General features: G+C 44.2%; 1 protein-coding gene across 1 annotated transcript in view; it reads left to right on the forward strand.

Moving 5' to 3' along the window:
- Positions 1 to 4,735: 4,735 nt before the first annotated feature.
- Positions 4,736 to 23,780, forward strand: part of ASB18 (ankyrin repeat and SOCS box containing 18) — a 42,701-nt gene continuing 23,656 nt past the window's right edge. Inside the window, exons 1-2 of the mRNA XM_072638340.1 lie at positions 4,736 to 4,979; positions 14,459 to 14,726. Coding sequence (XP_072494441.1) covers positions 4,736 to 4,979; positions 14,459 to 14,726 — 512 coding nt within the window. The remainder of the gene's footprint in view (positions 4,980 to 14,458; positions 14,727 to 23,780) is intronic.

Here is a 23,780-nt window from a genome sequence, read left to right on the forward strand (position 1 = left end):
AGAGCTATCCTGGAGTCCTTCTGCTGGATCTTGTAACTTTTGAGGGCACCAGTGTGATCCAAGAATGGTCCATCTCCCATCCCTCCCTCTCCACCTCCTTTTCTGATGATACAATTCCTAGAGAATATCTTTTATTTAAATAGAGGGGGGAGAGGGGATTTAACATGCTAGCGTCTATGGAGAGTCTTGAAGTTTCCAAAGATTCTCATATGACCTTCACAACATCCTTTACATGACTTCTCCCTCACAAGTCATCATGGCTAAGGTAAGACAGCTTGCTTGTGCCCAACCTTGCTTCCTTCCATTGCCCTTTGGCTTTCCTGAAATTTTGCTTGCCCTGAAATCTCTGGGAGAACCTTAAAGTTAAAAAGATGAGATTTTTGTGTCCAGGAGCAGCAGGCCAGTTGGGGACATAAAAATATGAAATATTTGATGAAAGAGTGAGAGGGCAAGAAAGTGTGACTTGTGCACTGATCATGCTAAGAGTGGAAAGGATCTGGAGAAAGTGAGGAGCAGTGTGGATTCCCAGGGGAAGTAGGTCTTCCCAGCTGAATAAAAGAATGATCCTCTGAGGATAGGAGACAGCAGGATGTCAGGCAGAGAGCCTTGGATTTAGAATCTCCAGATTGGGATTCAGAAGTCCGGGCTTTTGTTCTCACCATCTGTGTGATCTAGCACAAGCCATGTCAACCTCTCTTGACCTGTGACCCCATACTCCTAAAGGGGGAGGGGAATTAGATTTGTCTGGAAGAATCCAATGAAATAATGAAGGTGTAGTGCTATGTAAAACTGTCCTTATCACATAAGGTCTGATTGTGTATGATCGCAGAGGCTGAAATTTTGGCAGAAATCCTGGCTTCAAGATGAGGGGGCAGCAAAGGCTAAGCTGAGCAGGTGGGAGTGGGTGACCTGGTAGGTTGCAGGGGGCACAGCTTCCTTAAAAAGTGCTGTAAGACTTGCAATGAGCTTTATAAATATTGTCTCACTTGATCTTCCTAACAGCCTTGTAAAGTAAATGCTATTAGTATTTTATTTATTATTAGTTTCACAAATAAAGAAAATGAAGCTGGAATATTTATGATTTGCCCAGAGTTGTATAGCTAGTTAAGTGTATGAGGTAAGATTTGAACTCAGCTCTTCCAGTATTCAGCCCACTACGCCATCTAGTGGCCTCTCCTTAGTCAAAGGTGTCTATTCAAGTCAAGCGAATGTAAGACCTATTTTCTACACTTATTAAAATAAAGAACTGACTTGTCTTTAGTTCCATTTGGTTTGGTTTAACAAAAGGAAGGGAGAAACATGATAGTTGTATTTGAGTCTTTGAAGGACTATCACGAGGAAGAGAGATGGACTTTGTTAGAAGCACTGGGCAGATGTTTCAGGAAGGCTGCCCACACGTACACAACACTCATCTTCCCTCTGTGTCTTTACACTGGCCCTCCCTCACATCTGCAATGCCATCCATCCTTCTGTCTGAGTCAAGAGTAAGTTTAAACCTCACATTCTGCAGAAGATTTTTCCCAGTCCTGTCTTGCCCCACACCCCCACCATCTACGAGGGGCCTCCCTTCTGAGATGACCTTCCATCCATTCTGTCTGCATCGTTTATGGCCTCATCATCTATGCGTTTCCTTCCCTACATAAATGTAAATGAAATGTGGGCAGGGACCATCTTCTTCATTTCTTTGCGTCCTCGGCATCAGGGCCTGGCTTATAGCAAGGACTTAGGGGTCAGGATAGGAGCTGAACCCGGGATGTCGCTGGTCTAAGAAACCCCCTCCACCAAGGCAAGGCCTCATACTCTCAGCCCATTGAGGAGTGAAGGAACTTGCCCAGCATCACAAAGCCTGGATGCATCAGTGGTCCAACTGGAACCCAGGTCTCACTGGCTCTGCAGATAACTCTCTCTCCACCAGAGAGCGGCTGCCTCTCATAGCACTGAGGAAGGACTTCAGGAGAGCTTTGACTGGCTGGCTCCCTAAAGACTTTCTAATGTTGACAGCTCCCATCTTTAGGAATTTTTTGGTGACATCCAAAGTCTGCCATCCTAAAACTTCCTCATGGAGATGTCTTCATGGGTTCAAAGGGTGTGAGCAGCCTTGGGAGCTCATGAACACCCCTCAATGCAAGTCTTTGAGTGGAGCCTAGATGTCCCCTTGTCCAATTATAAGACTGTGGTTGAGTAACAAGAATATAGGATCTCAGATCCCAAGCTGGAAGGAACCAAGTGCAGCCTCTCATTTTACACAAGAGGAAACTGAGACCTATTAAGCCTAAGTGCCTTGCCCAAGGTCACAGGAATTTACTTGGGTTGGACTAGCCGGCCATAGAGGTCTCCTTCAATGGAGATTCTGTAATAAGGGCTGAGTGTCTGCAACGTCACATTCACCACCCAGACAACCCCAGGGTGTTCCTTCCATGCCCTGCTCATGGATTCACTGGGAGCTACCAGGGGTTATTTTTAAAGCTCTCTGCAAAGAAGTCAGCCTGTTTAAGGACCAGCTTCACTCTGACCTTCAACTTGGGTATTTCGGGAGCTATAGATAAATCATGCCAGGGAAGCTAAACTTAGTACAGAAACCTGCAGGGAATGGACACCATCCTAGGGCTTTCCTTCAGTCCTCCCACCCCCTTCAAAATACCCCATGGCAGGAGAAACCAGGCAGGTCCAGGAGAAACCCCACCCAATGGGCCACTCCTCAGTCAGACTCCAATCAGATTCAGAGAAGTTCTTACCAGAGTTTTCAGAAATCAGTCTAATTACCAACCTAATCAGTCTCCAGAAAAATGAAAAGATGATAAAAAGACCGTGAGAGCTGAAGCCCCCTAAGAGCAGAAAAATGTTACTAGCATGAGCAGAATGGCTCTGGAATTTTAAAACAGGAAGGTGGGAAACCTTGGTGGGGATGGGCTGGAGGTCTTGAACACGGGAACTTGAAAGAAGGTTGCCCAGTTAGTTTTGCACAGATGGGTCCTGTAGCCCACTTTCATTGACATCTTTTATTGTGGAGTTGGGGTGGGGGTAGGAGTGGGAGTGATCATTGGTTTTCAAAAACAAACCGAGAGGAGTCAGGAAGGACTGGGTTCAAATCTCACCCCTGACACATCTTTCAAACATTGTGTGACACAGAACAAGTCACTCACTTTTGTAGGACTGTTTCCTCATCTATTAAATTGGGGTAATAGTGACATACACCTTTCAAGTTGGCTGGGAGGCTCATTTGAGATCATTTGTGTAAGCACTTTAGAAGTCACTGGTTCTTATGACTGATTGTTATCTCATCTTTTTGGGTGGAATTCAGACTGGAGCAGTCAGTCAACTGACAAAATCCCACTTGGAGCACCCTTGGTCCAATCTCTTGTAATCAAATCCAAATAAAGTTGACCCATCCTTGGACATTCTCTGTTTTGAATCAGAATCTACTTTCCATGTTTTCCTCTCCAAGTATGGATTTTTCTTGAGCAAATTTCATAAGGGACAGAGTCAGAACAAGGATGGGCTTGCCCAGGTGCCTGTGTCCAAGGGGGCACTCTTTCACTCTCCACCCCATGCCCAGATGGCCTGCTCCCTCACCTGGTTGCCATCTTCAGGGTTCCCTCACCATCACACCCTTCTCCTGTGATCTTCCATCCTATACCCCTTGGGCTGCCTCATAGGGAGACATACGTCATACAAGAATCCTCAGGATCTAGGGGTATCAGCATCAAAGGATTACAGTTGCCACTGCTCCCTGTGCCCAGAATAAATTTGGCCCTAGGCTTCTTCAACTCCTCTCCATGTGCTTTCCGGAACCTAGTTCTATGGTTACCAAACTCCTCTTCTTTCCTTCCTTACCATCCTCCTCTCAGATGCCTCCCATCACTTCCTCCTGAAAACGTCCCATCTCCTGACCCTCTTGCCAAGATTGACTGTCTCTCCTCTTCTATCCACTCTCACACAGGGCCAGGAGAGGGTGCTGGCAGACTCCTTACTCCCCACTACAGCTGTCTTACCCTCCCTCTGCTCCTATTGCCAAGTAACCACCATTAGAGTTCATCCCATCCCATAAATATTCTTGCTGATGTCATCTGTGGGCACTCAGGTCACTCTAGTGGTGGTAGCATGACAGTGGACAGAGGGGCAAGACTTAGGAAGACCTGGATTCAGGTCCTGCCTATGAATCATCCAAGTTAAGTGAACCTAGACAAGTCACTTAACATCACTGGGCAGCAGGCAACTTAAAAACTATAGGTTTCCAATGAGTCAATGACCTGCATTGGTGGAGGGAGTTTCCATGTTGGGAGTTCTAAAAAAGAAAGATGAAAGTTCTGGACCCCTCTCTAAAATAAGTAAGCAAAGAAGCAAACAATGTTATCCCTTCTCAAATTTCAAATCCATCTGGTCTAAAAGGTTTCTATACTAGAAAGAGGAAAGTTGGTATTTAGATATGTCTGCTCAATAGCTGAGCTTGCCAGGTTTGTGGAGTACTTTTTGTTAATCAATAGAGATAGCTGGGTCTAGAATAAACATGACACATGTCATCTGGAGGTCTTGGCTAACTGCTCCTGCATCTAGAAATTCACATGACCCCAGTCCTATCAGGCCAGCATTCTCCTCCGAGCCCACAGGAGTTATAAATACCCCCTTGATCAGCCCTGGCCAGACTACAATGAAGAGATGACAATAGAAATCACTGCCCCTGTATAAGATCATGTTCCCCCTCCCGGGGAGGAAGGCTTCTGCTCAAATAAACAGCATGGCCACAGAGAGGCTGCCAGAGCCAGAAAAGGCAAAGCTCCGAGTCTTTCAGAAGATGGAGAGAGACCCCCCTTGGAGTCTTGCTCCTGTGGACCAGTACCACACAGCCTTGGTCACAGGCGACCTGGGCAGCCTCCAGTCACTGATGGCCCAACACTATAGCGATGCCAATGTGGTCTTTGAGATCAATAAGAATGAAATGGAATGGCAGGTGAAACCTCCAGCCACTTTTGGACTATCAGGTAACTTGCTTACTGGCAAAGACCTGTTTTTAAATTGTTAAGGGATACTAATGCTACATATGTCTATACATAGATATAGCTCATATGTACGTAGAGATATTATAGTATCAGTAACTCCAAACAGTAACGAGAGATAGAGAAACATATTAGACGGGGAGCATCTTGAGAGTGGGTATTATAATCTGCTTTGTTTTATGTCCCCAGTGTTCTCAGCACAATCTCTGGCACATAGTAGGTGCTTCATAAATGACTGACTGATGTTCTGACGTAGACAGAGGGTAAACCAGTGGATAGAGGGCTAACTTTGCATGCCTTGGACGCTTACCAGCTGGGAGATCCTGGGCAACGCTGCAGCTTTCTTAGCCTCAGTTTTCTCCTCCATAAAAGGGAAACAGTAACAGAACCTGCCTCCCTGGGCAGTCATAAGGATCAAATGAGACAAAACTTGTAAAGCTATTATTATAATTATAAAGTCATTTCGCATATGCAAATTAGCTCTATACATATAGGTATATATTTCCACATAAAATTAAAGTGAACAAATATTTATTAAGCACAGATTATGTGACAGGTACTATGATGAGAAGTCATAGAAACCTCAGGTTCAAATTTCACCTGTGACACCAGCTGTGTACATACAGCACACATATAGACACAGTGGAACACTGGACTTAGAAGTAGCCTGGGTTCTAATCCTTCCTCTGGCACTTAATGACAGAGTAATCCTGCCCAAAGCATTCCACCTGTCTGAGCCTCAGTTTTCTTATCTATGAAATGGGGAGAGTATAGCCTTATAATGCTTACTCCCTCAGGGTTGCTGTGAGGAGAAATGAGACAATGTTATCAGTCAAGTGCTCTGCCCAAGTCCAAGCGTGCTATAAAAGTGTGCTGTTAGGACAGAGACAAGGCTGTAGCGGTGGACCTCACTGAAAAAAGGCAGGCAATGAGAGGGGCCATTAGGAATGGACTTGAGTGATGAGACCCAAAAAAAATGCATAGAAAAGGGAAATTAGTTTACGAAAAGGGCCTGTGGCTGAAGTGGCAATCGTCACCCCTTAAATGAACACACAAGAGCTTTGTTTAAGGCACCCTAAGATTTAAACCTGGATAAATCTGCCTACAATTTTATCTAACCAAAACACCAAGAAGGATGGGAAAAGGAAAGAATTCTCCTTTTAAGTGGCTTGACTCCCCTAGGAATGGTCCACATGGTTCCAGGCCCATGTAATGCAAATCTATGACTTCCTCCATTCCAGCCATGGCAGGCTCCCAGATCACGACCTCTGGGGGAGATATTCAGCCTCAAAGAAGAGAGATCCTGAAAAATCGATCCCCTCAGTCTGCTACACACACACACACGCACACACAGACGCACGCGTGCGTGCTCTCTCTCTCTCTCTCTCTCTCTCTCTCTCTCTCTCTCTCTCTCTCTCTCTCTCTCTCTCTCTGTCTCTGTCTCTCTCTGTCTCTCTGTTTCTGTCTCTCTGTCTCTCTCTCTCTCTCTCTGTCTCTGTCTCTCTGTTTCTGTCTCTCTGTCTCTGTCTCTATCTCTCTCTGTCTCTGTCTCTCTCTGTCTCTCTGTGTCTGTCTCTCTGTCTCTGTCTCTATCTCTCTCTGTCTCTCTCTGTCTCTCTCTGTCTCTCCCTCTCCCTCTCCCTTTCCCTCTCCCTTTCCTTCTCCCTCTCCCTCTCCCTCTCTGTCTCTCTCTCCCCCCTCCCAACACTCTGGATAGAACTGCTGAAAGAGAAGGGGAAAACCTGAGGTCTGGACAAAAGGAATAAACAGAGAGGAAGTGGAAATCATCTATTTTCTAAACTAAATTGTGAATGCACATGGTTAGCCTGCTGGCTATTTCCCCTAGATGACACCTTCCTCACTTTTGCCCCAGCTGTCCCCCATTCCTGGAATGCACTCCATTATCACAGAATCCCTGGCATCCTTCAAGCAGAGCCCCAGTGCCACCTCCCTCATAAAGCCATTCTTCCCCTCCCCCACCTATTGTTAGTACTTCTTCTTTCTTGAGAGGACCTTATACTTGTGTACATTTTTCCAACTCCGGTATAATGTAAACTCCTTGAGAGCAGAGATAGTCATTGTTTGTCTTTATCCCTAGCTCCTGGTACAGAATACATCACCTTGGGCTCCCAGGAATATAGATTTAGCACTTTAGACTTTAGAATTGATTTGTCCAATCCCATCATTTTAAAGATGTGGAAACTGAAGCCTATATCATATCATATCATATCATGACATTAAGTAATTTGCTCAAGGTCACACAGGTAGGAAGTGGCAAAGCCAGGATGAGTTAGATTCTCCTGCTCCAAAGATGGCACTCCTTCAAGTACTGCATTGTATCATGTTGCCTCCTAAGGAATGGTTACTGAATTGAAATGAAATGATAATGGAATGAAATGGAATGGCCACTGGAAGACTTGGTATCCACTTTGCTTCCAAATGAAGCTCTCGAGACAAGAAGTCATAACATAACCTGTTACTGTAACACTGGGATAGAAGGCATCTGATTGGGAGGCCAATGGGTCACCAGTGGAATGGGACTGGGTTCTGAAAACCAAACCAGATAGATTGATGAGTAGTCTATGTACCAGAGATAGAGGGTTAAAAATCAGATTATTAATCACTGTTGATTAATAGCATACAATATATACTTATTTCCAGATTTTCTTGGGCCATCAGGGTGAGGGTCCCCTTCACCATTGTAGATTAGAGTCCTTCAAGCTTTCTCATCTTGTGTAGCTCTTGTCCAAGCCCAAATACTTAAGAAAATGATCACAAAATGTCAGAGTTGGAAGGGGTCTCTGTCACCATCTAGTCCGTTCCATAACCCTAAGGACCCTCCACTACACTGTACTCTGGAAGTAGTCAGTCATTCAGCCTCTAATTGAAGACCTTCAAGGAAGAGGAATCTACTACATCTTGAGAAAGTCCGTTGCACTGAGTCAGATCTCATTGGTAATGAGTTTTTCCTGATATTAATTCTAAATCTAGCTCTTTGAAACCTCTACCCTCTAGGACCAATCAGAACAAAGCTAATTCTTCCTCCATGTGATAGTCCTTCAGATATTTGAAGGCAGTCAACAACTTTTAGTAAATATTTACTATGGGCTGGGCACTGTGCTAGGTGCCAGAGATATAAAGACAAACACACGGCCCTTCCCTCAAGGTGCTCACATTCTGTTGGAGGAGACAAAATGATAAGAACCAGTTATATACAAGATCTATATGGAGGAGATGAGGGAGGATGCTAGAAGCCGTGGGGACAAGGAAAGGCCTCCTGCCAAAGGTAGGACTTGAGCTGAGTCTTGAAGATAGCTGGGGATACCAATGATTGTTAGGAAAGTTTTCCTCTCATTGAGTTTTGTCTTGGATCTGGGCTCAAGTCGTCTCACAGTGGAGATAACTCATGGTTGGGCTGTTTACATAGGTTTTAAATGGAAAAGCAGACATGCGGAGAACAAAAGCAGTTCTTCCTCTCTACATGTCCCTAAGTGGTCATGGCTACTCCTGAGGAACTCCACCAAGCCAGACCTGAAACCCAGAACCCAACAGCTGGCATTGGGAATCTGCTCTACAAGAACTGAGGCTTCTGGCAGGACCAAGAAACTATCCCTTGGGCACTGGGGGCTATTGGGAAGGTTGGGACTTAAACAGGGTGTCTAGGCAAAGTACTACAGGCAGAGGCAATTTGACTCAAGTGCAGTATGGCCCAGATGGTATTGGCTCCATAGAGTTTATTCTCTATCCTGGTGTCAAGAATGGAAGCCAAGGTGAGCCATGCTGGTGATAGGGAAACTCTCAGACTAGATCTCCCACAAAAGTCAACCTAAATTTCCCAGCAGAATAAGTTCCATCTCTCCCATGTAATGGCCCTTGAAATACTTGAAGATGATATCAGGTGCCCTCTGAGCCTTTTCTCCTCCAGGATAAATAATATCAGTTCTTTCAGTTAGTGGTCATGCAGCATGGACTCAAAGACCTTCCCCAACCTGGCTGCCTTTTCTGGACTAGCTTAGCAATTGTGGTGCCCAGGACTAAACAACCTTCCCAGATCAATGAATAAGTATGTACTGAGCACCTACTATGTGCCAGGCACTGATGTGGTCTGACCAGGGCAGAGGAGAATGAAACTTTCACCTTCATTGTGGACCTTAAAATCAGAGATATAGAGCAGTACCTTAATCTAATCAAATTCTGTGCCCTTTTAACAGAAAAGACAACAGAAGCCCAGAGAGGCTAGACCAAGGGTGGGGAACCTGCAGCCTCCAGGTCACATGTGGCCTTGTAGGTCCTCAAGTGGGGCCCTTTGAGTGAATCCAAACTTTACAGAATAAATCTCTTTAATAAAAAGATTTGTTCTGTAAAACTTGGACTCAGTCAAAATGTCACGCCCAAGGACCTGCAAGGCCACATGTGACCTCAAGGCAGCAGGCTCACCACCACTGAGCTAAACTATTTGCCCAAAGTCTCATGGATAGTAAATAAAAGAATGCCCCTCGTCTCCAAATTTCTTCACAATTCTAAACTTTTACCTTAGACCCTAGTTCGCCATCTTCCTAAGGACCAAGGAGCTTTCCACTCAGGTATTTCCTATTCCCACTTCCCTGGGTCCTACTATGGTCATCTCACCCTTAGCACCTCACTAACCTGTCCTTCCCAGAGCCAGGGGGCAGGGCTCCAAAGCTTGCCAGCTTAGGAATCTGTCTTACACACTGGTGGGTAATTAAGGAGTGGTCTTTCAAAACTTCTCAGCATGGGCTCTGGGGAAGGAGTTGGCCTGTGAAAAGGGTCCCCTTTGCAGCTCATTACAGCCATGAGATCAATTCTGCCATCATTAGAAGGAGGCATGCCTTCCAAGTGAATTCCTGTTCCTTGATGTGTATTCACCAGGGACTAGCTCCCCCCCACTTAGACCATTGCTCCATGCAGCTAACAACCTTCCATGGGGCTTTTGAAAGCACCAAAGTTTTCAGAAAGTAAAGTACATAGCCCCTGCTCCATTTTATTCCTTAAGAAAGAACAGCCCTCTACATACACACACAAAACCCTAAAGAGCCTGAAGCAACAAACCCGAATTGTGTGGAATGTGGAGCAACACATCAAAGTGGAGGGTTTTTTCCTCCAACTCAGATATTTTCAGGAGGGCTAAGCTCATTCTCAAGCCCTTGCTGCAGCAAACTGGCTAATGTCAGGCAGTTGTTTTGTGTTTGGTTCTCTTCTTCCTGCTGGTTCAGTGGAGATGGAGGGGTAAGGGTTGGAGGCTTTGAAATTGTATTTTGATGTACATTTCTCTAAGTCCCCTCATCTCAGCTTTCATTCTAATTGGCCAGAGGCAAGGAGGCACCAGGATGGCAAGCATATTACTGAAGACTTCTTCATTTTTGCATTGTGGATGCTTTTCTCCTGTCCCACCACAAAGACTGTGTACATATATTTTTATTTATTTATGTAGAACCTCTTCTGGCCCTTCTTCCTTGACTCAGCAGTTTGAATAGGCTACAGTTTGAACACCACTGCCTCCAGGACTCAAGGGTACCTGTGGGACCATATTTGTGAGATTATTGCTCCCAAGGCCCCACCAATAAACCTGCCTTTAACAGTCAGATATTAGACACAATTAGCTCAAAGAAAAAGTATTTTCTAAGGTGGTCTAATAATTGCAGTCACTACAAAACATTTGCCCCATAATCAGGAAGATACTCTCTCACATACGTGCTTAGTGTCAACGTGAAGAGTGGACACTTAGGTTCCTGTTTTATTTGACTAAGAGCTCATGCTTCTGGTACTTCAGGACCCTGAAGTCTTTTCTCTTCTCACGGAATCCTCATGATATTCCCCTTTAGGTGCATCTCTGCTGGGCTGGGTTTCTCTTGGCTCCCTTGGCCTGCTCTTCTCTCCAACTTAGTTCCCAAAAGCCAGGACTTTTACATCCACAATCAACTTTCTCCTTCACTGTCAGGGGCCACAGTCCTTAGAACTACCTCCACTGAGACATTGTCTCTCTGTCTCTACCTGTGTGTGTTCCTCGTGTTATCTGTGTCTCTCTATCTTTGTGCCTGTATCTCTATGTCTCTATTTCTGTCTTTCTGTCTCTTTCTCTCTGTCTGTATCTCTGTTCCTCTGGCAGGCTGTGTCTTTCTCTCTCTGAATGTCTCTATCTCTGTATGTCTCTTTGTGAACCTGGCTCTGCCTCTCTGTCTCTATGTCTCTGTGCCTATCTGTCTGTAATAGAGAGCTGCTGGGGTTGATTGGTTAGAATAATGATGTGTTCACTTTTCTAAATGCAAATGAATTAAATGGTCATTCTTCCAAGCCTAGGTAAGACCTGTGCTTTAGGAATATGAATTTGACAGTTGAGTGGAGAATGGGCTGGAATAGGGAGATACTTGGGGCAGGGAAATCAACTCCCAGGCTTTGCAAAAGCCCTAGCATAAAGTGGTCCCCCTAGACCAGGGGGGTAGCAGCATGAGAGGAGAGAAAGGAGTGTATACAAGAGATGTTAGAAAAGTGCAAATGACAGAGCTTGGCAATTGATTGGATGTAAAAATGGGGAAAGAAGACAACGAGGCATTGACGATGACATATAGGTTGGATAACCAGGAGAATGGTGGTATTCTTGACAGTAATCAGGAAGTTTGGAAGATGGAAGGGTTTGGGGAAAAGATAATGAGATCAGTTTGGGACTTGTTGAGTTTAAAATGTCTAGAGGACATTCAGTTCAAGACGTCTTTTGAGGACTTGGAGATGAGAGACTGGAAGTTTAGAGAGAAAATAGGGCTGTATAAATAGATCTGAGAATCATCAGCAAAGAGATAATCATGGAACCCAGAGAGCTGATGAGATCAGCACGTGAAATAGTATAGAGGCAAAGGAAAAGAGAACCTAGGACAGAGTCCCAAGACATACCCAAGCATGGCCTGGCTAAAGATCCAGCAAAGGAGACTTAGAGGGAGCAGTCACACGTGTAGGAGGAAACCCAAGAGAGAGCAAAGTGTATGAAGGAAAGTAATCAACAGTACAAGGCTGCAGAGAAGTCAAGAGGGACGAGGACTGAGAAAAGACCATGGGAATTGAGTACTATCTCTGGTTATGCATGAAGACTAAGAGTTTACAAAGGCAAATAGGCAGGATTTGAACATCCTGACTCCAAATCCAGCACTTCATTCACTGTACTGTGTAGATACCTTATCCATATGTTTCCCTCCAGTAGAATGAAGGCCAAGACTGGTGGATTTTTCTTTCTGTTTTCCTAGCATATGGACAGTGCGTGACACATAAAAGGCATTTATTTAGTCTATGATATTGGCTCAGACTGGATGGAATGTTGCTCATTGAGAAAGCAAGAAAAACAAAACCCATTGCAAATATGTAAATTCAAGCAAACTAAGATTCACATTAGCCATGTTAAAAAATCCAAATAATAGGGAAATTCAGAAGACAGGGCAGTTTGGGAAGCAAGATAAATCCTGTTTGGGCCATGTTGAGTTTGAAATGTCTATGGGATATTCAGTTCAAGATGTCCAATAGGCAGTTTGTGAGGGGAACCTGGAGGTGAGGAGACAGATGAGGACTGGCTGAATGATAGAACTTGGTGACTGATTGGAGGCCATCCCTTCAGATGGAGTATCCCAACAAGGAAAGATTACAGCAGAATCATCACCTCCATAGTTCCACAGAATGTAGAGAACTTTTCAGTGAAGCAAAGATCACATTCACTTTCCTGGTGACCACATCACACCTGATTTGTACCGAGACTATATTCTTCTCAAGCTCGGTCATCGCTTTTGGACACACTGCATCTAACCCCTCATACCTGTCCATTCTATGATACTGATATTGTGAATCCAAATTTAAGACTTGATAGTTACCCCCATTAAATTTCATCTCATTAGACTTGGGAAAAAAATCTAAAATCCAATGATTTCATTGCCAGATGTAATGGTCTCGTCTCAATTCTCATCCTTCTTGACCTCTCTGTAGCCTTTCACACTGTTGATCACACTGCTCAAAACTCTCTTTTCTCTAGGTCTTTGTAACACCAATCCTCCCCCATCCCCAGTTCTCCTCCTACATATCTGATCACTCCTTCCAAGTCTCCTTAGCTGGACCTTCATCCAGGTCATGCCTGCTACCCTTGGGTGTCCCCCAGGATCCTGTCCTGGGCTTTCTTCTCTTCTTCCTCCATACTATTTGATGATTCCCTCAGCTCCCATAGATTCAATTATCACCTCTATGCTTATGATTCTCAAATCTGTCTGTGATGATCTCCAGTCTTACATCTCCAAATAGCTGTTAGACATTTAGAACTGAAAGTCTCTCTAATCCTGACTCATCATATCCAAAACGGAACTCATTATCTTTTTCCCAAAATCCTCTCCACTTCCAAATTTCTCTATTACTGTAGAGGGAACCACCATCCTCCCAGTCTCTCAGGTTCACTGCCCTAGGAGTCATCCTGGATTCCTCATTATCTCTCAGATCCAATATGGTGCCAAGCCCTGTCAATTTCATCCTTGCAACATCTCTTAAAAATACCCCCTTCTCTCCTCTGATACTGCCCCCACCCTGGTGCAGGCCCTCATCACCTCATGCTTGAATTATTGCAGTAGGTGCTGGGTGGGGCAAGGGTCTTCCTGCCTCAAGTCTATCTCCACCCCAGTCTATCCTCCACTCAGCCACCAATGTGATTATCCTAAAGTGCAGATCAGACTGTGTCACTCCCCTACTCAGTAAACTGCATTGGTTCCCTATCACCTTCAGGATAAAAAACAAAATGCTGTGTTAGGAGTTCAAATCCTTCATAACCCAGCCCCATCCCACCTTTCTAATCTTCTTACCCCTTAGTTCCCACCATGTCATCTTTGATCCAGTGACACTGGCCTCTTGGCTGCTCCGTAAGAAAGGTCCTCCATATCAGCTCTGGACATTTTCTCTCACTGTTCCCAAAACCTAGAATACTCTACTTTCTCACTTCTGCCTCCTGGGTAAGTCCCAGCTGAAATCCCATCTTCTCCAGGAAGCCTTTCCCTGCTGCTCTTCATTCTAGCTTAATTCCTTCTGGTGATTACTTCCTATTTATTCTGCACAGTTTGTCTACTTGCTATCACCCTTGTTACATTGTAAGCAGAAACTGGCTTTTGACTCTCTTTGTATCCCAGCTCTTAGCAGAGAGCTTGGTGCATGGCAGATATTTAATATATGTTTGTTGACTAATGAATTGGCTTCGTGTTGTGTCCCCTGATAGAATATAACCTCCTTGAGAGCAGGAACTGTTTCATTTTTGGTTTTTGATATCCAGTGCCTAGTACACTGAGAGCAGAATATGCATAGCAGGGCTACTTGAGGGCAAGAAGCTTTGTCTTTCTACTGCAGTGATTTGGGCTTGGCACAATATATGATTGATAAGTACTTGATGGTTGATGGATTGGTTGACTGATTTCTTCCCTTCTCATCTTACCCTGCAGGTATCTGGTCCCTGGAGTATAAAAGAGAGCTCACCAACCCTCTATGCATCACTGCCAGTCATGGCCACACTGATTGTGTACGCCACCTGCTACATCAGCATGCTGATGTTAATGCAACCCCAGGTGGAAAGAGTGCCCTGCATGAAGCCTGCCAAGGGGGTCACACTGACTGTGCAGAGTTGCTTCTGGAACACCAAGCTAACCCCAACCTGATGAACGAGGAGGGTTTGGCTCCACTTCACCTGTGTACCTCCCCAAATACTCTCAGGTAAGGAGGCAGCAGCAAGAGCCCCCATTCCCACCATACCTTCCCAACCCCACCAGAAGCCCTAGCTTCTCCACTACTGAGAGGAGTCTACTTCCTAAGGCTGGCTCCATCATTCAACTGGTTAGACTGAATTCTGTTATCCACAAGCAAGAACTGGTCTTAGGAAAGCCCCCCTCGACAGAACTTCACCCCATCAGGGCTAAACTTTGGCCGGGAGGGGGTGATCTTCTCATGCCGAACAAATGATGACCTTCCTGAAGCTTGCTCCCCCAGCCTTGTCAATCAGCCTGCCAGGGGCCCACACTCACCTACCCCTGGCCAAGCAACATCCCCCCTTTGCTTCTGGCTGAGTCTAATTAGAGCTTGATTACAAGAGAGAGAGCAAGAGACACCAAACTGAGGTAATGAGCTGCGTGATCAGAGGCCTAAATAAACCATGTTTAAATAATGCTAAAAGGCCACTGACAAGGGTTGGAGACTTAAAAATTAGGGTTTTAATGATAATTTTATGCATCCTAATTGTCACAGTGTGAGAGAGATAGTGAGCTTCTTGGGGCTGGGGCTTCAGCCCCCCCTTCCCCTGACAACATACAAACTTCAACTTTCTGCAGTGGGAGAGACCCAGAGCACCAAATCCCAGGCAACTTCTCCTTGAAGCAGGAGGAGATTCAAAGCAACCTGGGACCCACCTCCGAGAGGGCTCCAAGGGGGCTTGAGGCTGGGCCCCAGGCAGGTCCTTTTACAGAGGTGAAACTCCCAGGAGTCTTTGCAAATGATGGTTTATCATTTGCATAAGGTTTCACAAATTGTGCCATTTAGTCTCTAGCAATTTTCATGTTGGAAAGTTATTATCTTCAATCCTTGAGGTAATGGTTTCTTGGCCTTCCTAATCTCACCCAGAATTAATTCATGTCTCCTCTATCAGGAGCAGACAAAAGGGATGATCAATAAGCAGCTAGTCTGAGCCAGGCAAGATGTTAGGGATAAGAGGACTAAAAATGGAGCAGTCCCTGCCCTCAAGGATCCTATCCTCTTATGTTGAGAGAAAGGAAGGATATGTTCATAGATGCACATATATTTATATATGAACACATATGTTATAGATATATACATGTGGATACTATATGTGTGTAATGTGTTGAGAGGGGAGAGAGAGCCAGAAAGAGAGAGAGAGAGATTTGAGGCAGGATGGGGGGCACCAACAACTGATGATCAGAAAAAGTCTTCATGGAGAAGCCTTGATCTGGGTCTTAAAGGAAACAATGTTTCCTAAGCAGTGGGGGTGGAAGTGGGGGATGGGCATGGGCATGGTCATGGGGAGTGACTTTCAGGCATGGAATCACCAGTGCAAAGGCTGGAAATGAACTGTATTGAGTGAAGAAGAACAGACCCTAGATGGCATGGAGGGAATTAGATGCACTATGGCTGGAGTCAGATTGCAGATGGCTCTCTTTGCCAAACAAGGAGTTCATACTTGCTTCCAGAAGTGTTAGGAAGCCACTGAAGCTTATTGAGTAGGGGAGTGACACCATCATCCTAGCTAATGTTTCTAAAGCACTTTAAGATTTGCAAAACACCTTACATACATTCTCTCATTTGATCCTACAGCAAACCTGGGAGGTATAATTACATCCATTTTATAGTTGAGGAAACTGAGGCTCAGGGTGGTTAAGTGATTTTCTCAGGCTCACACAGGTAGTAAGTAACTGAGACGGGATTCAAACTCAGGTCTTCCCAAGACTAGCTACTCCACCAGATTGCTTCTCTGTCAGCAGTTATAATATGCTCTTAGATGTGCTTTAAGAAAATCTTTTTGGCAGATGGAAATCATTTGCACTAGAGAGATTGGAAGCTCCAGTGCAAAGCAGATGAGTCTGTCCCAGGAGCCCCACAGCTATAATTAGGAAATTTGTCACTTAAAAAATTGTGCCCAGAAAGACAATAAAAAGGCACTCTCAGTTGGTGTGGACCACCCCACACGTAGCACAAGCACTGAAGTTCCTACTATGTGCAAATACCACCTGACTAGCAGGTGGGATCCCCAGCAGAGAGCTGCTCCTTCTCCCTTCAGGACAGCAGGGATAACCCTCAGAAGACAGAGATTATTTCTCTAGTATTGTGGCTCATGGGCCCCCACTAGTGTGCCTCTCCATTATCAGTTGATATCAATGAGCCATCCAGACTTAACAATTACAATGGAATGAATGTCCTAATCAATATTAGTTCCATGCCAGAAACTCATACTAAGTACCTATTACGTGCCAGATACTATTCTAGTGGCTCTGAAATTAAGGATAAAAATGAAAACAGTTCTTGCCCTCAAGGGCAACTGATTTAGGAAAGACACTCTGAAACCAACTGTTCAAACTTTCATTTTTATAGCTGAGAAAACTGAGGCCCAGAAAAGTTAGGTGACCTATACAAGGTCAGGGAGAAGATGATGAAGGCAATGTTGAGAATGAAGTCCTCTGAATTCCAATCCAGCAGTGTCCACATTCTACCACACTGTCTCCCCAGGAGCTTACATCCTGCTGGGAGGATACAACACCACCCCCCCACCCCACCCCCCGCCGCAAAAAAAGCACAATATAGGATAGGAGACAAAGGGAACTAAAGAGGGAGAAAACAAAGAACTATAGACATCAGAGGAGGGAGAGAGAAGCAATGAGTGAGGGAACTCAAAATGGAATGCAGTCACTTCAGAGTTTTTTTTCCCTTGGGATGTCTATCACTTGATCTTCCACATAGTAGGGGCTTCATAAGTCCATGGGATCCACTAATCTCCTTATGTCTACATTTTATGGCATCCTCACAATTGGAGCTTCCTGGTAGATGGAGTATCTCTCTTTCCTGAGAGGAGCTTCAGCCTCTCCCAAGACAGACTCTTCCACCTGGAGACAGCTCAGATTTGTGGAAGCTTTTCTTGATATCAAGTCTAGATTTGCCTCCTTATAACTTCTTCCAAAGGTAGGACTCTTTGTTCTGCATACTGAAGCCAAGCAGAATGCAGCTTATCCTTCTTCCACATAGTACCCACTTCCTAAAAACTGCATTCAGGGCCTGACACATAGCAGGCACTTAATGGCTTATTGCCTGACAATTAACCCCCACCACTAACTTTCTCCTCTACAAGCTGAACATCCTACATTCTTTCAAAATATCCTCACATGACAAAGACTCAAGGCTCTTTGAGTGAATTTGTGTTCAAACCTTTTGAAAGGGATAAAACTCAAGGTAGCTACATGATACAGTGGATAGAGCACCAGCCCTTTGTAAATCAACCACACACACACACACACACACACACACACACACACACACACACACTGTACTGCACTTGATTTATGCAGGACTTTATATTAGTCCACAGCCCTAGCTGTGTGACCCTGGGCAACACACTTAATCCTGATGGCCTCCAAAAAGAGAGAGAGAGAGAGAGAGAGAGAGAGAGAGAGAGAGAGAGAGAGAGAGAGAGAGAGAGAGAGAGAGAGGGAGGGAGGGAGGGAGGGAGAAAAGGATAATACTCTTTGAAGAATATGAGATATTAAGCAAACAATGGGACAAAATGTTCTAGACTTGGATTCAGTAGTTCTGGGTTTGAATCTCGCTTCAGGCAATGACTGATAATGGACAGATCACTTTACCTTCTCTCAATAAGACATGGATCAATCAATTCAGCTCTTAGCACACTCTCTGACACATAATAGGTGCTTATTGCCTGACTGATTTCACCAACATGGGAAGGAATGAAGGCTCAGAGAGGTTAATCAACTTGCCTATAGTCAGACAACTAGAAAGTGTGAGCGGCTGGATTTGAACCCAGATCTTCCTTACACCAAGTTCAGCCTTTTATTTACTATACAATGTTGTTTTTCATTGTCAGTAAAATGTCCCAAATAATACTTCTACCTTCTTCTTTATAGGGCTACTGTGTGGAAGGGGCTTTGTAAATCAACTACACACACACACACACGCACACACACACACAGCACCTGATTTGTAGAGGACTTTATATTAGCACACAATTGACAGTGTTTGCTAAGCTTAGTGTAGCACTTTATACATTTATTATTATTGTGATAATCCACATTGCCTGAATCATCAGTCTAATTGCAAAGCACAGATTAATAATAGAACACTACAAAAAGTCCAATTTTTCAATGGTATGGAGGCTGGACATGCTTGTGCGTGCCTATAATCCCAGTTTCTGGGGGAAATGATGCTGGCAGCTCCCTTTGGTGGAGGCATTCTGAGCTGCAGTGGGAGAAACTGACCAGATGTCCATATTTAAGGTCAGCATTAACATGATTAGTTCCTTTGGGAATGGGGGTCACCAATTTCCCTAAGAAAGGCAAAAAGAGAATATGTCAAAGCCTACTTGATCATTTCAATGGGTCTGGACTTGACAGTAGCCCCTGTACTTCCATTCAGGGCAAAATAGGGAAATGCTGTTGTTCAATGATACAGAAAGTTATAGTTTAAAATCCTCAAATAATGAGCATATTTCTAGGAATAAACCGATTTAATTTCAGTCTCTACCACAGAATATGAGCTGAAGAGGGATAGTGAGGTCCTCCAGGTGTTCCTGTTTGCAGATGATGTTGTACTTACAGCATAATGCAAAGCCTCCTAAATGAGATTCACAGACACTTCAAAGAGTTTGTCCTAGTTATCCACACAGGAAAGCCAAGTGGATGAAGAATGCCTATTACCAGAGTATAATATCCAATTGGATGGAGGACCTAATAGAGCTCACCCATTTTGGACAGTATAGAAAGATAGCGAGAGAGAGAGAGAGAGACAGAGAGAGACAGAGAGAGACAGAGAGAGACAGAGACAGAGACAGAGAGAAGAGAAGAGAAGAGAAGAGAAGAGAAGAGAAGAGAAGAGAAGAGAAGAGAAGAGAAGAGAAGAGAAGAGAAGAGAAGAGATGAGACAGAGATAGATAGATGGATGGATGGATGGATGGATGGATGGATGGATGGATGGATGGATGAATGGATGGATGGATGGATGGATGATAGATAGATAGATAGATAGATAGATAGATAGATAGATAGATAGATAGATAGATGTCCATGGGAGATAGAGATTGATATAGACATATCTTTCACACACTCTACAAATGGACAATAAAGCTAAACCCAGAGGTGGACAGGCAGTAGAGAGAGAGCTAATTGCCTTTGAGAAACTGCATCAATCAATCTCCTCCCCGCAACTTCTCCCTAACCAAAGATCCCATCTTTTTAGCACAAATGTCCTTCTAAGCAATATAGAGCTATGAGTCATAGAAAACCATTATATTCAGAGAACAGAGGTTAAAGATTAACTGAAAGGCAACAGAGAAGTATAGAATGAGTGTGTACAGGTTATAACATGTCACAAAGAGGGAATTATGCAGGAGAAACTGGGTAAGGATTGTCATCAAAACAATGTACAAATGAAGGAAAATAAGAAGGTAGGACTAGTGAAAGATCAGGAACAGGAGAGAAGCAAAGGCCAGCTCCTATATTCCACTGATATCTGAAAAGTCCAGAGACATTCCAGGGAGGGAAGACACCTTGTCAGTCAGCCAAAGGACAATGCATTCAGCTCCTACAATTTTCCAGGCACTGTGCTAAGTGTTGGGGATACAAAAAAAGGTAAAAGAAAGTCCTTTCTCAGTCCCCCTTGTAGTGACTATGTAAAAATACAGAACAAAGGACACTCATGATGGGCAGGTATGGCTGGCTGAGTTGTGAGCTGCCACTGTAGCAAACTGTGCTCCCTCAACAAAATTGCTCATTTATTGGAATGTTGTGGGTGACACCTGTCAGTATAGAAGGTGTAAGCAAGGAGGGCCAGACAATAGGCAATTCTCCTGGCTTCCCCACTGGGCAGATGAGAGAAGTTAGCAAAGCATCAATCAGCCCCAATTCTTAATCCCAACTGTCATGAGAGCCTGTATTTTGCAGCTCCAACAATCCAAGATTGTGATTTTGGTGAAGAAGGTCTGTTCTCTATCAACACAGACCAGAGCCCCTCAATTTCTCAGCAGTTTTGGTGAGCTATTATAAACAAACAAATGTCACCCTCGCTCCTAAATTTAGAGGTAAAAGAGATCTTAGAGACCATCTTGTTCAAGGGTTCTGAATTTGGGGGCATTGGGCCTATTTTTCAAACGTGTTGATTGTTTCATTTCAATAGAAATGGCTTCCTCTGTCATCCCATGAATGTCATTAAAAAGATGATTCTAAGGAAGGTTCCTTACGTGTCACAGTTTGAAATCTCCAGGCTTAGTCCAGGTCCCTCATTGATCCTGGTACCTCAGTAGGACCAGCATTACCATCCCCATTGTATAGATTGAGATTTTAAGCAGTTTTCACCTGAGTGGGGCATTGGAATACTTTAACTTTAAGTTCTTAACTTTGGGAATCTACGAATAGATTTAAGGGCACATGAATTTGGTTTTGCAAAGTATTTTAATAATTGTAGTTCAGTGTAATCAGGCCTCCTTTAAAATCCTTTGCATTTAACAATCTTACTCTGAGAGGAGTGCATAGTCTTCCCCTGACTGATGCCCAAAGGAACTATGATGAAAAAAAAACGTGAAGTACCCCTGAACTAACACTACCCCTGGAAAACCAGCCAAGCTGACCCCTACCCTTTAGTCTCAGTGTGTCCAATTCAGTCTAGCATGCTGTGACAATCTGAAGACCAGGGCTGGAGTCTCAGCCATTTAGACCTCTCTGAGACTCAGTTTCCCCTTATGAAAAACAGATAATAATCCCTTCCCTGTCTGCTTCACAGGGATCAAATGAGGCTGTGTATAAGTGGAAGTCTCTGTCATCAGTGCAAGTTAGCACTTCCATAATTATTGTGCAATTAGCAGAGGGCAGGGGAGGGAGGGAGCAGTGCCTGGCCTTCTTCCTTGTGGGGAGCCCTGATTTAAATTGCTAATGCCAGTAAATTGCTTTGGAGGCTCTTACTGGAAACACCAGCATCAGTCCAGGAAGTCTCCCTTTTTGGTTCAATGTTCTTTTAGGTCTTCAGATATACTTTCTAAATAGGCCATTGTGATTCCACCCCAGTCAAGGGCAGAGGACAGCTGGATGCAACTCATTTGACTCATTGCTACCTTCTGGCTTTCCATTACCCTTGTCCCAAGCCCCCATGGGACAGTCTTCTAATGTTTCCCACTTTCAGTCATCCACTGACAAGTATAGTTGTGAGTAGCTGCACAGGACCACGCCAGATGCTTCTTCAGAAAAAGAAACCTGGTTGGTGTCTGCCTTCAGGGGGCCTGTGGTCAGCTCAAGAGAGACAGACCCAGCTCAGGGGAAATACAAAAGCTCATATTCCCTTCAGTCTCTTTGCACCCAGGCAGGGGTCTTTTCTTCATGATCTTGTTTGGACTCTAAGAAACTCTCCTGGGCTCGTCCATAAAAAGGAACAATGTGCCAAACTGTTCATGGTCTGAATATCTGCTTCTGGTCTTAACTCCCTCATGCCAGCCTCCAGACTCTAAACTGTGCTACGAATGCCCGGAACAAACAGGCTGAATTTCCCACAAGGTCCTTTGTTCACTCCTTCATATACTGGGGCATCTGTGAGATGGGTCAGAAGGCAATTGCTCCGGGTGAGAGAGAAGCCCCCCCACTCCAACCCCCATCTACTGGTATAGACTTTCAGCCAGACAGGTACGTACCACCCTGGAGGCCTTGAACCCTGGCGATTATCACAGCTACAGCCAATAGACGTTCAACTGCACAGCCCACCTGGCACCTCTATGATAACTTAAGCAACTTCCTCGAAGGATGAAAAATTAACAGATGTGTCGGCTTCAACTAGAACTTTTCAACTCTAAAGACTTCGGGGAAAGTTCTATGCTGTGAAGGTCAGCATTCAGTAGCATAAACATTACCCCTTTGATTAGGAAGGACTATTTTCCCTGGCACCTTTTTTAAGTAGTAGATTTTAGGTCATCCTTAATTTCTTTCCTGACAATAGGGAGGGGGGGTCACTGACCTACATATGAGAGATTTTATTTTTTCTCACTCTGATAACAATGGTCTGAACACCTGTGTGCTGCCTTTTTCTATAGGAACATTGAGTGGGCCATTCACCACAGGGCAGGACTTTAAAAACCTTTGTGTCTCTGGGTGCCTGGGATAAAAAATATAGATAGATGGATGGAGAGATGCAGGCTTCCTTCCAACCACTGAGCCATTCAGAATTCACAAGAATTCATCACGCATAAAGGATATTGGGACTTTAATCTAGGCACCATTTGAAGAGGTTTGTTGGGGGATTTTTTAAGTTCCAATAAAATTCAGACTCTCATTCTTCACTTTGGGTGCCAGCAATGCCCACTTTGGCCCATTTATTAGAGTTTTCCTCTCTGACCTTTTGACAGTCACAACAATTAACTTGATGGGGAGAGAGGAGTCTAAAGTCACTATACCTTTCTCTCTCTTTTAGGGTCTACAGCTGGTATGATTCAACTTAATTCAATTTAACAAGCAAAGATTAAAGCCTTACTATGTGCTAGGTGCTCTTCTGGATGCTGGTAGTTCAAACACAAAAATGAAATTGTCCCTGACTGCATGAAACTTGTGCTCTGAGGGTGGAGATAATGTGTACAAAAATAAGTAAAGACAGAGTGCGTGCAAAATAATATTAAGGAATATTCATTTACAGAGTTACTAGCAACTAGAGAGGCCAAGAAATGCCTCACCTATGAGGTGGCACCTCACAGAGCTTCAAAGGCTTCGTCTATGGAGGGAGATGATTTCCGTATAGTGCTTAGCATAATTTGGGGCAAATCGTAGGTGCTTAGACAGTGCTTCTCCCCTCCCTTCTCTCCTTCAAGGACTTATGGAATAACAAAATTAACAAGCGAGAGAACTATTTTCCTTCCTGAACCTTCTAGTGAAGACCCTTACATTTTCTTTTTGTCTTACTGGTGTCACCAGAACAGGGGAAAATATAATTCATGAGCCTGGGTCCATGTTTTGAAAAGAATTAATTATCTTATCAAAATCATCTGGACAATGCCTTTATGTTTCATGCCCA

Source organism: Notamacropus eugenii, chromosome 2 (genome assembly GCF_028372415.1).
Source record: "Notamacropus eugenii isolate mMacEug1 chromosome 2, mMacEug1.pri_v2, whole genome shotgun sequence".
Taxonomy (NCBI): domain Eukaryota; kingdom Metazoa; phylum Chordata; class Mammalia; order Diprotodontia; family Macropodidae; genus Notamacropus; species Notamacropus eugenii.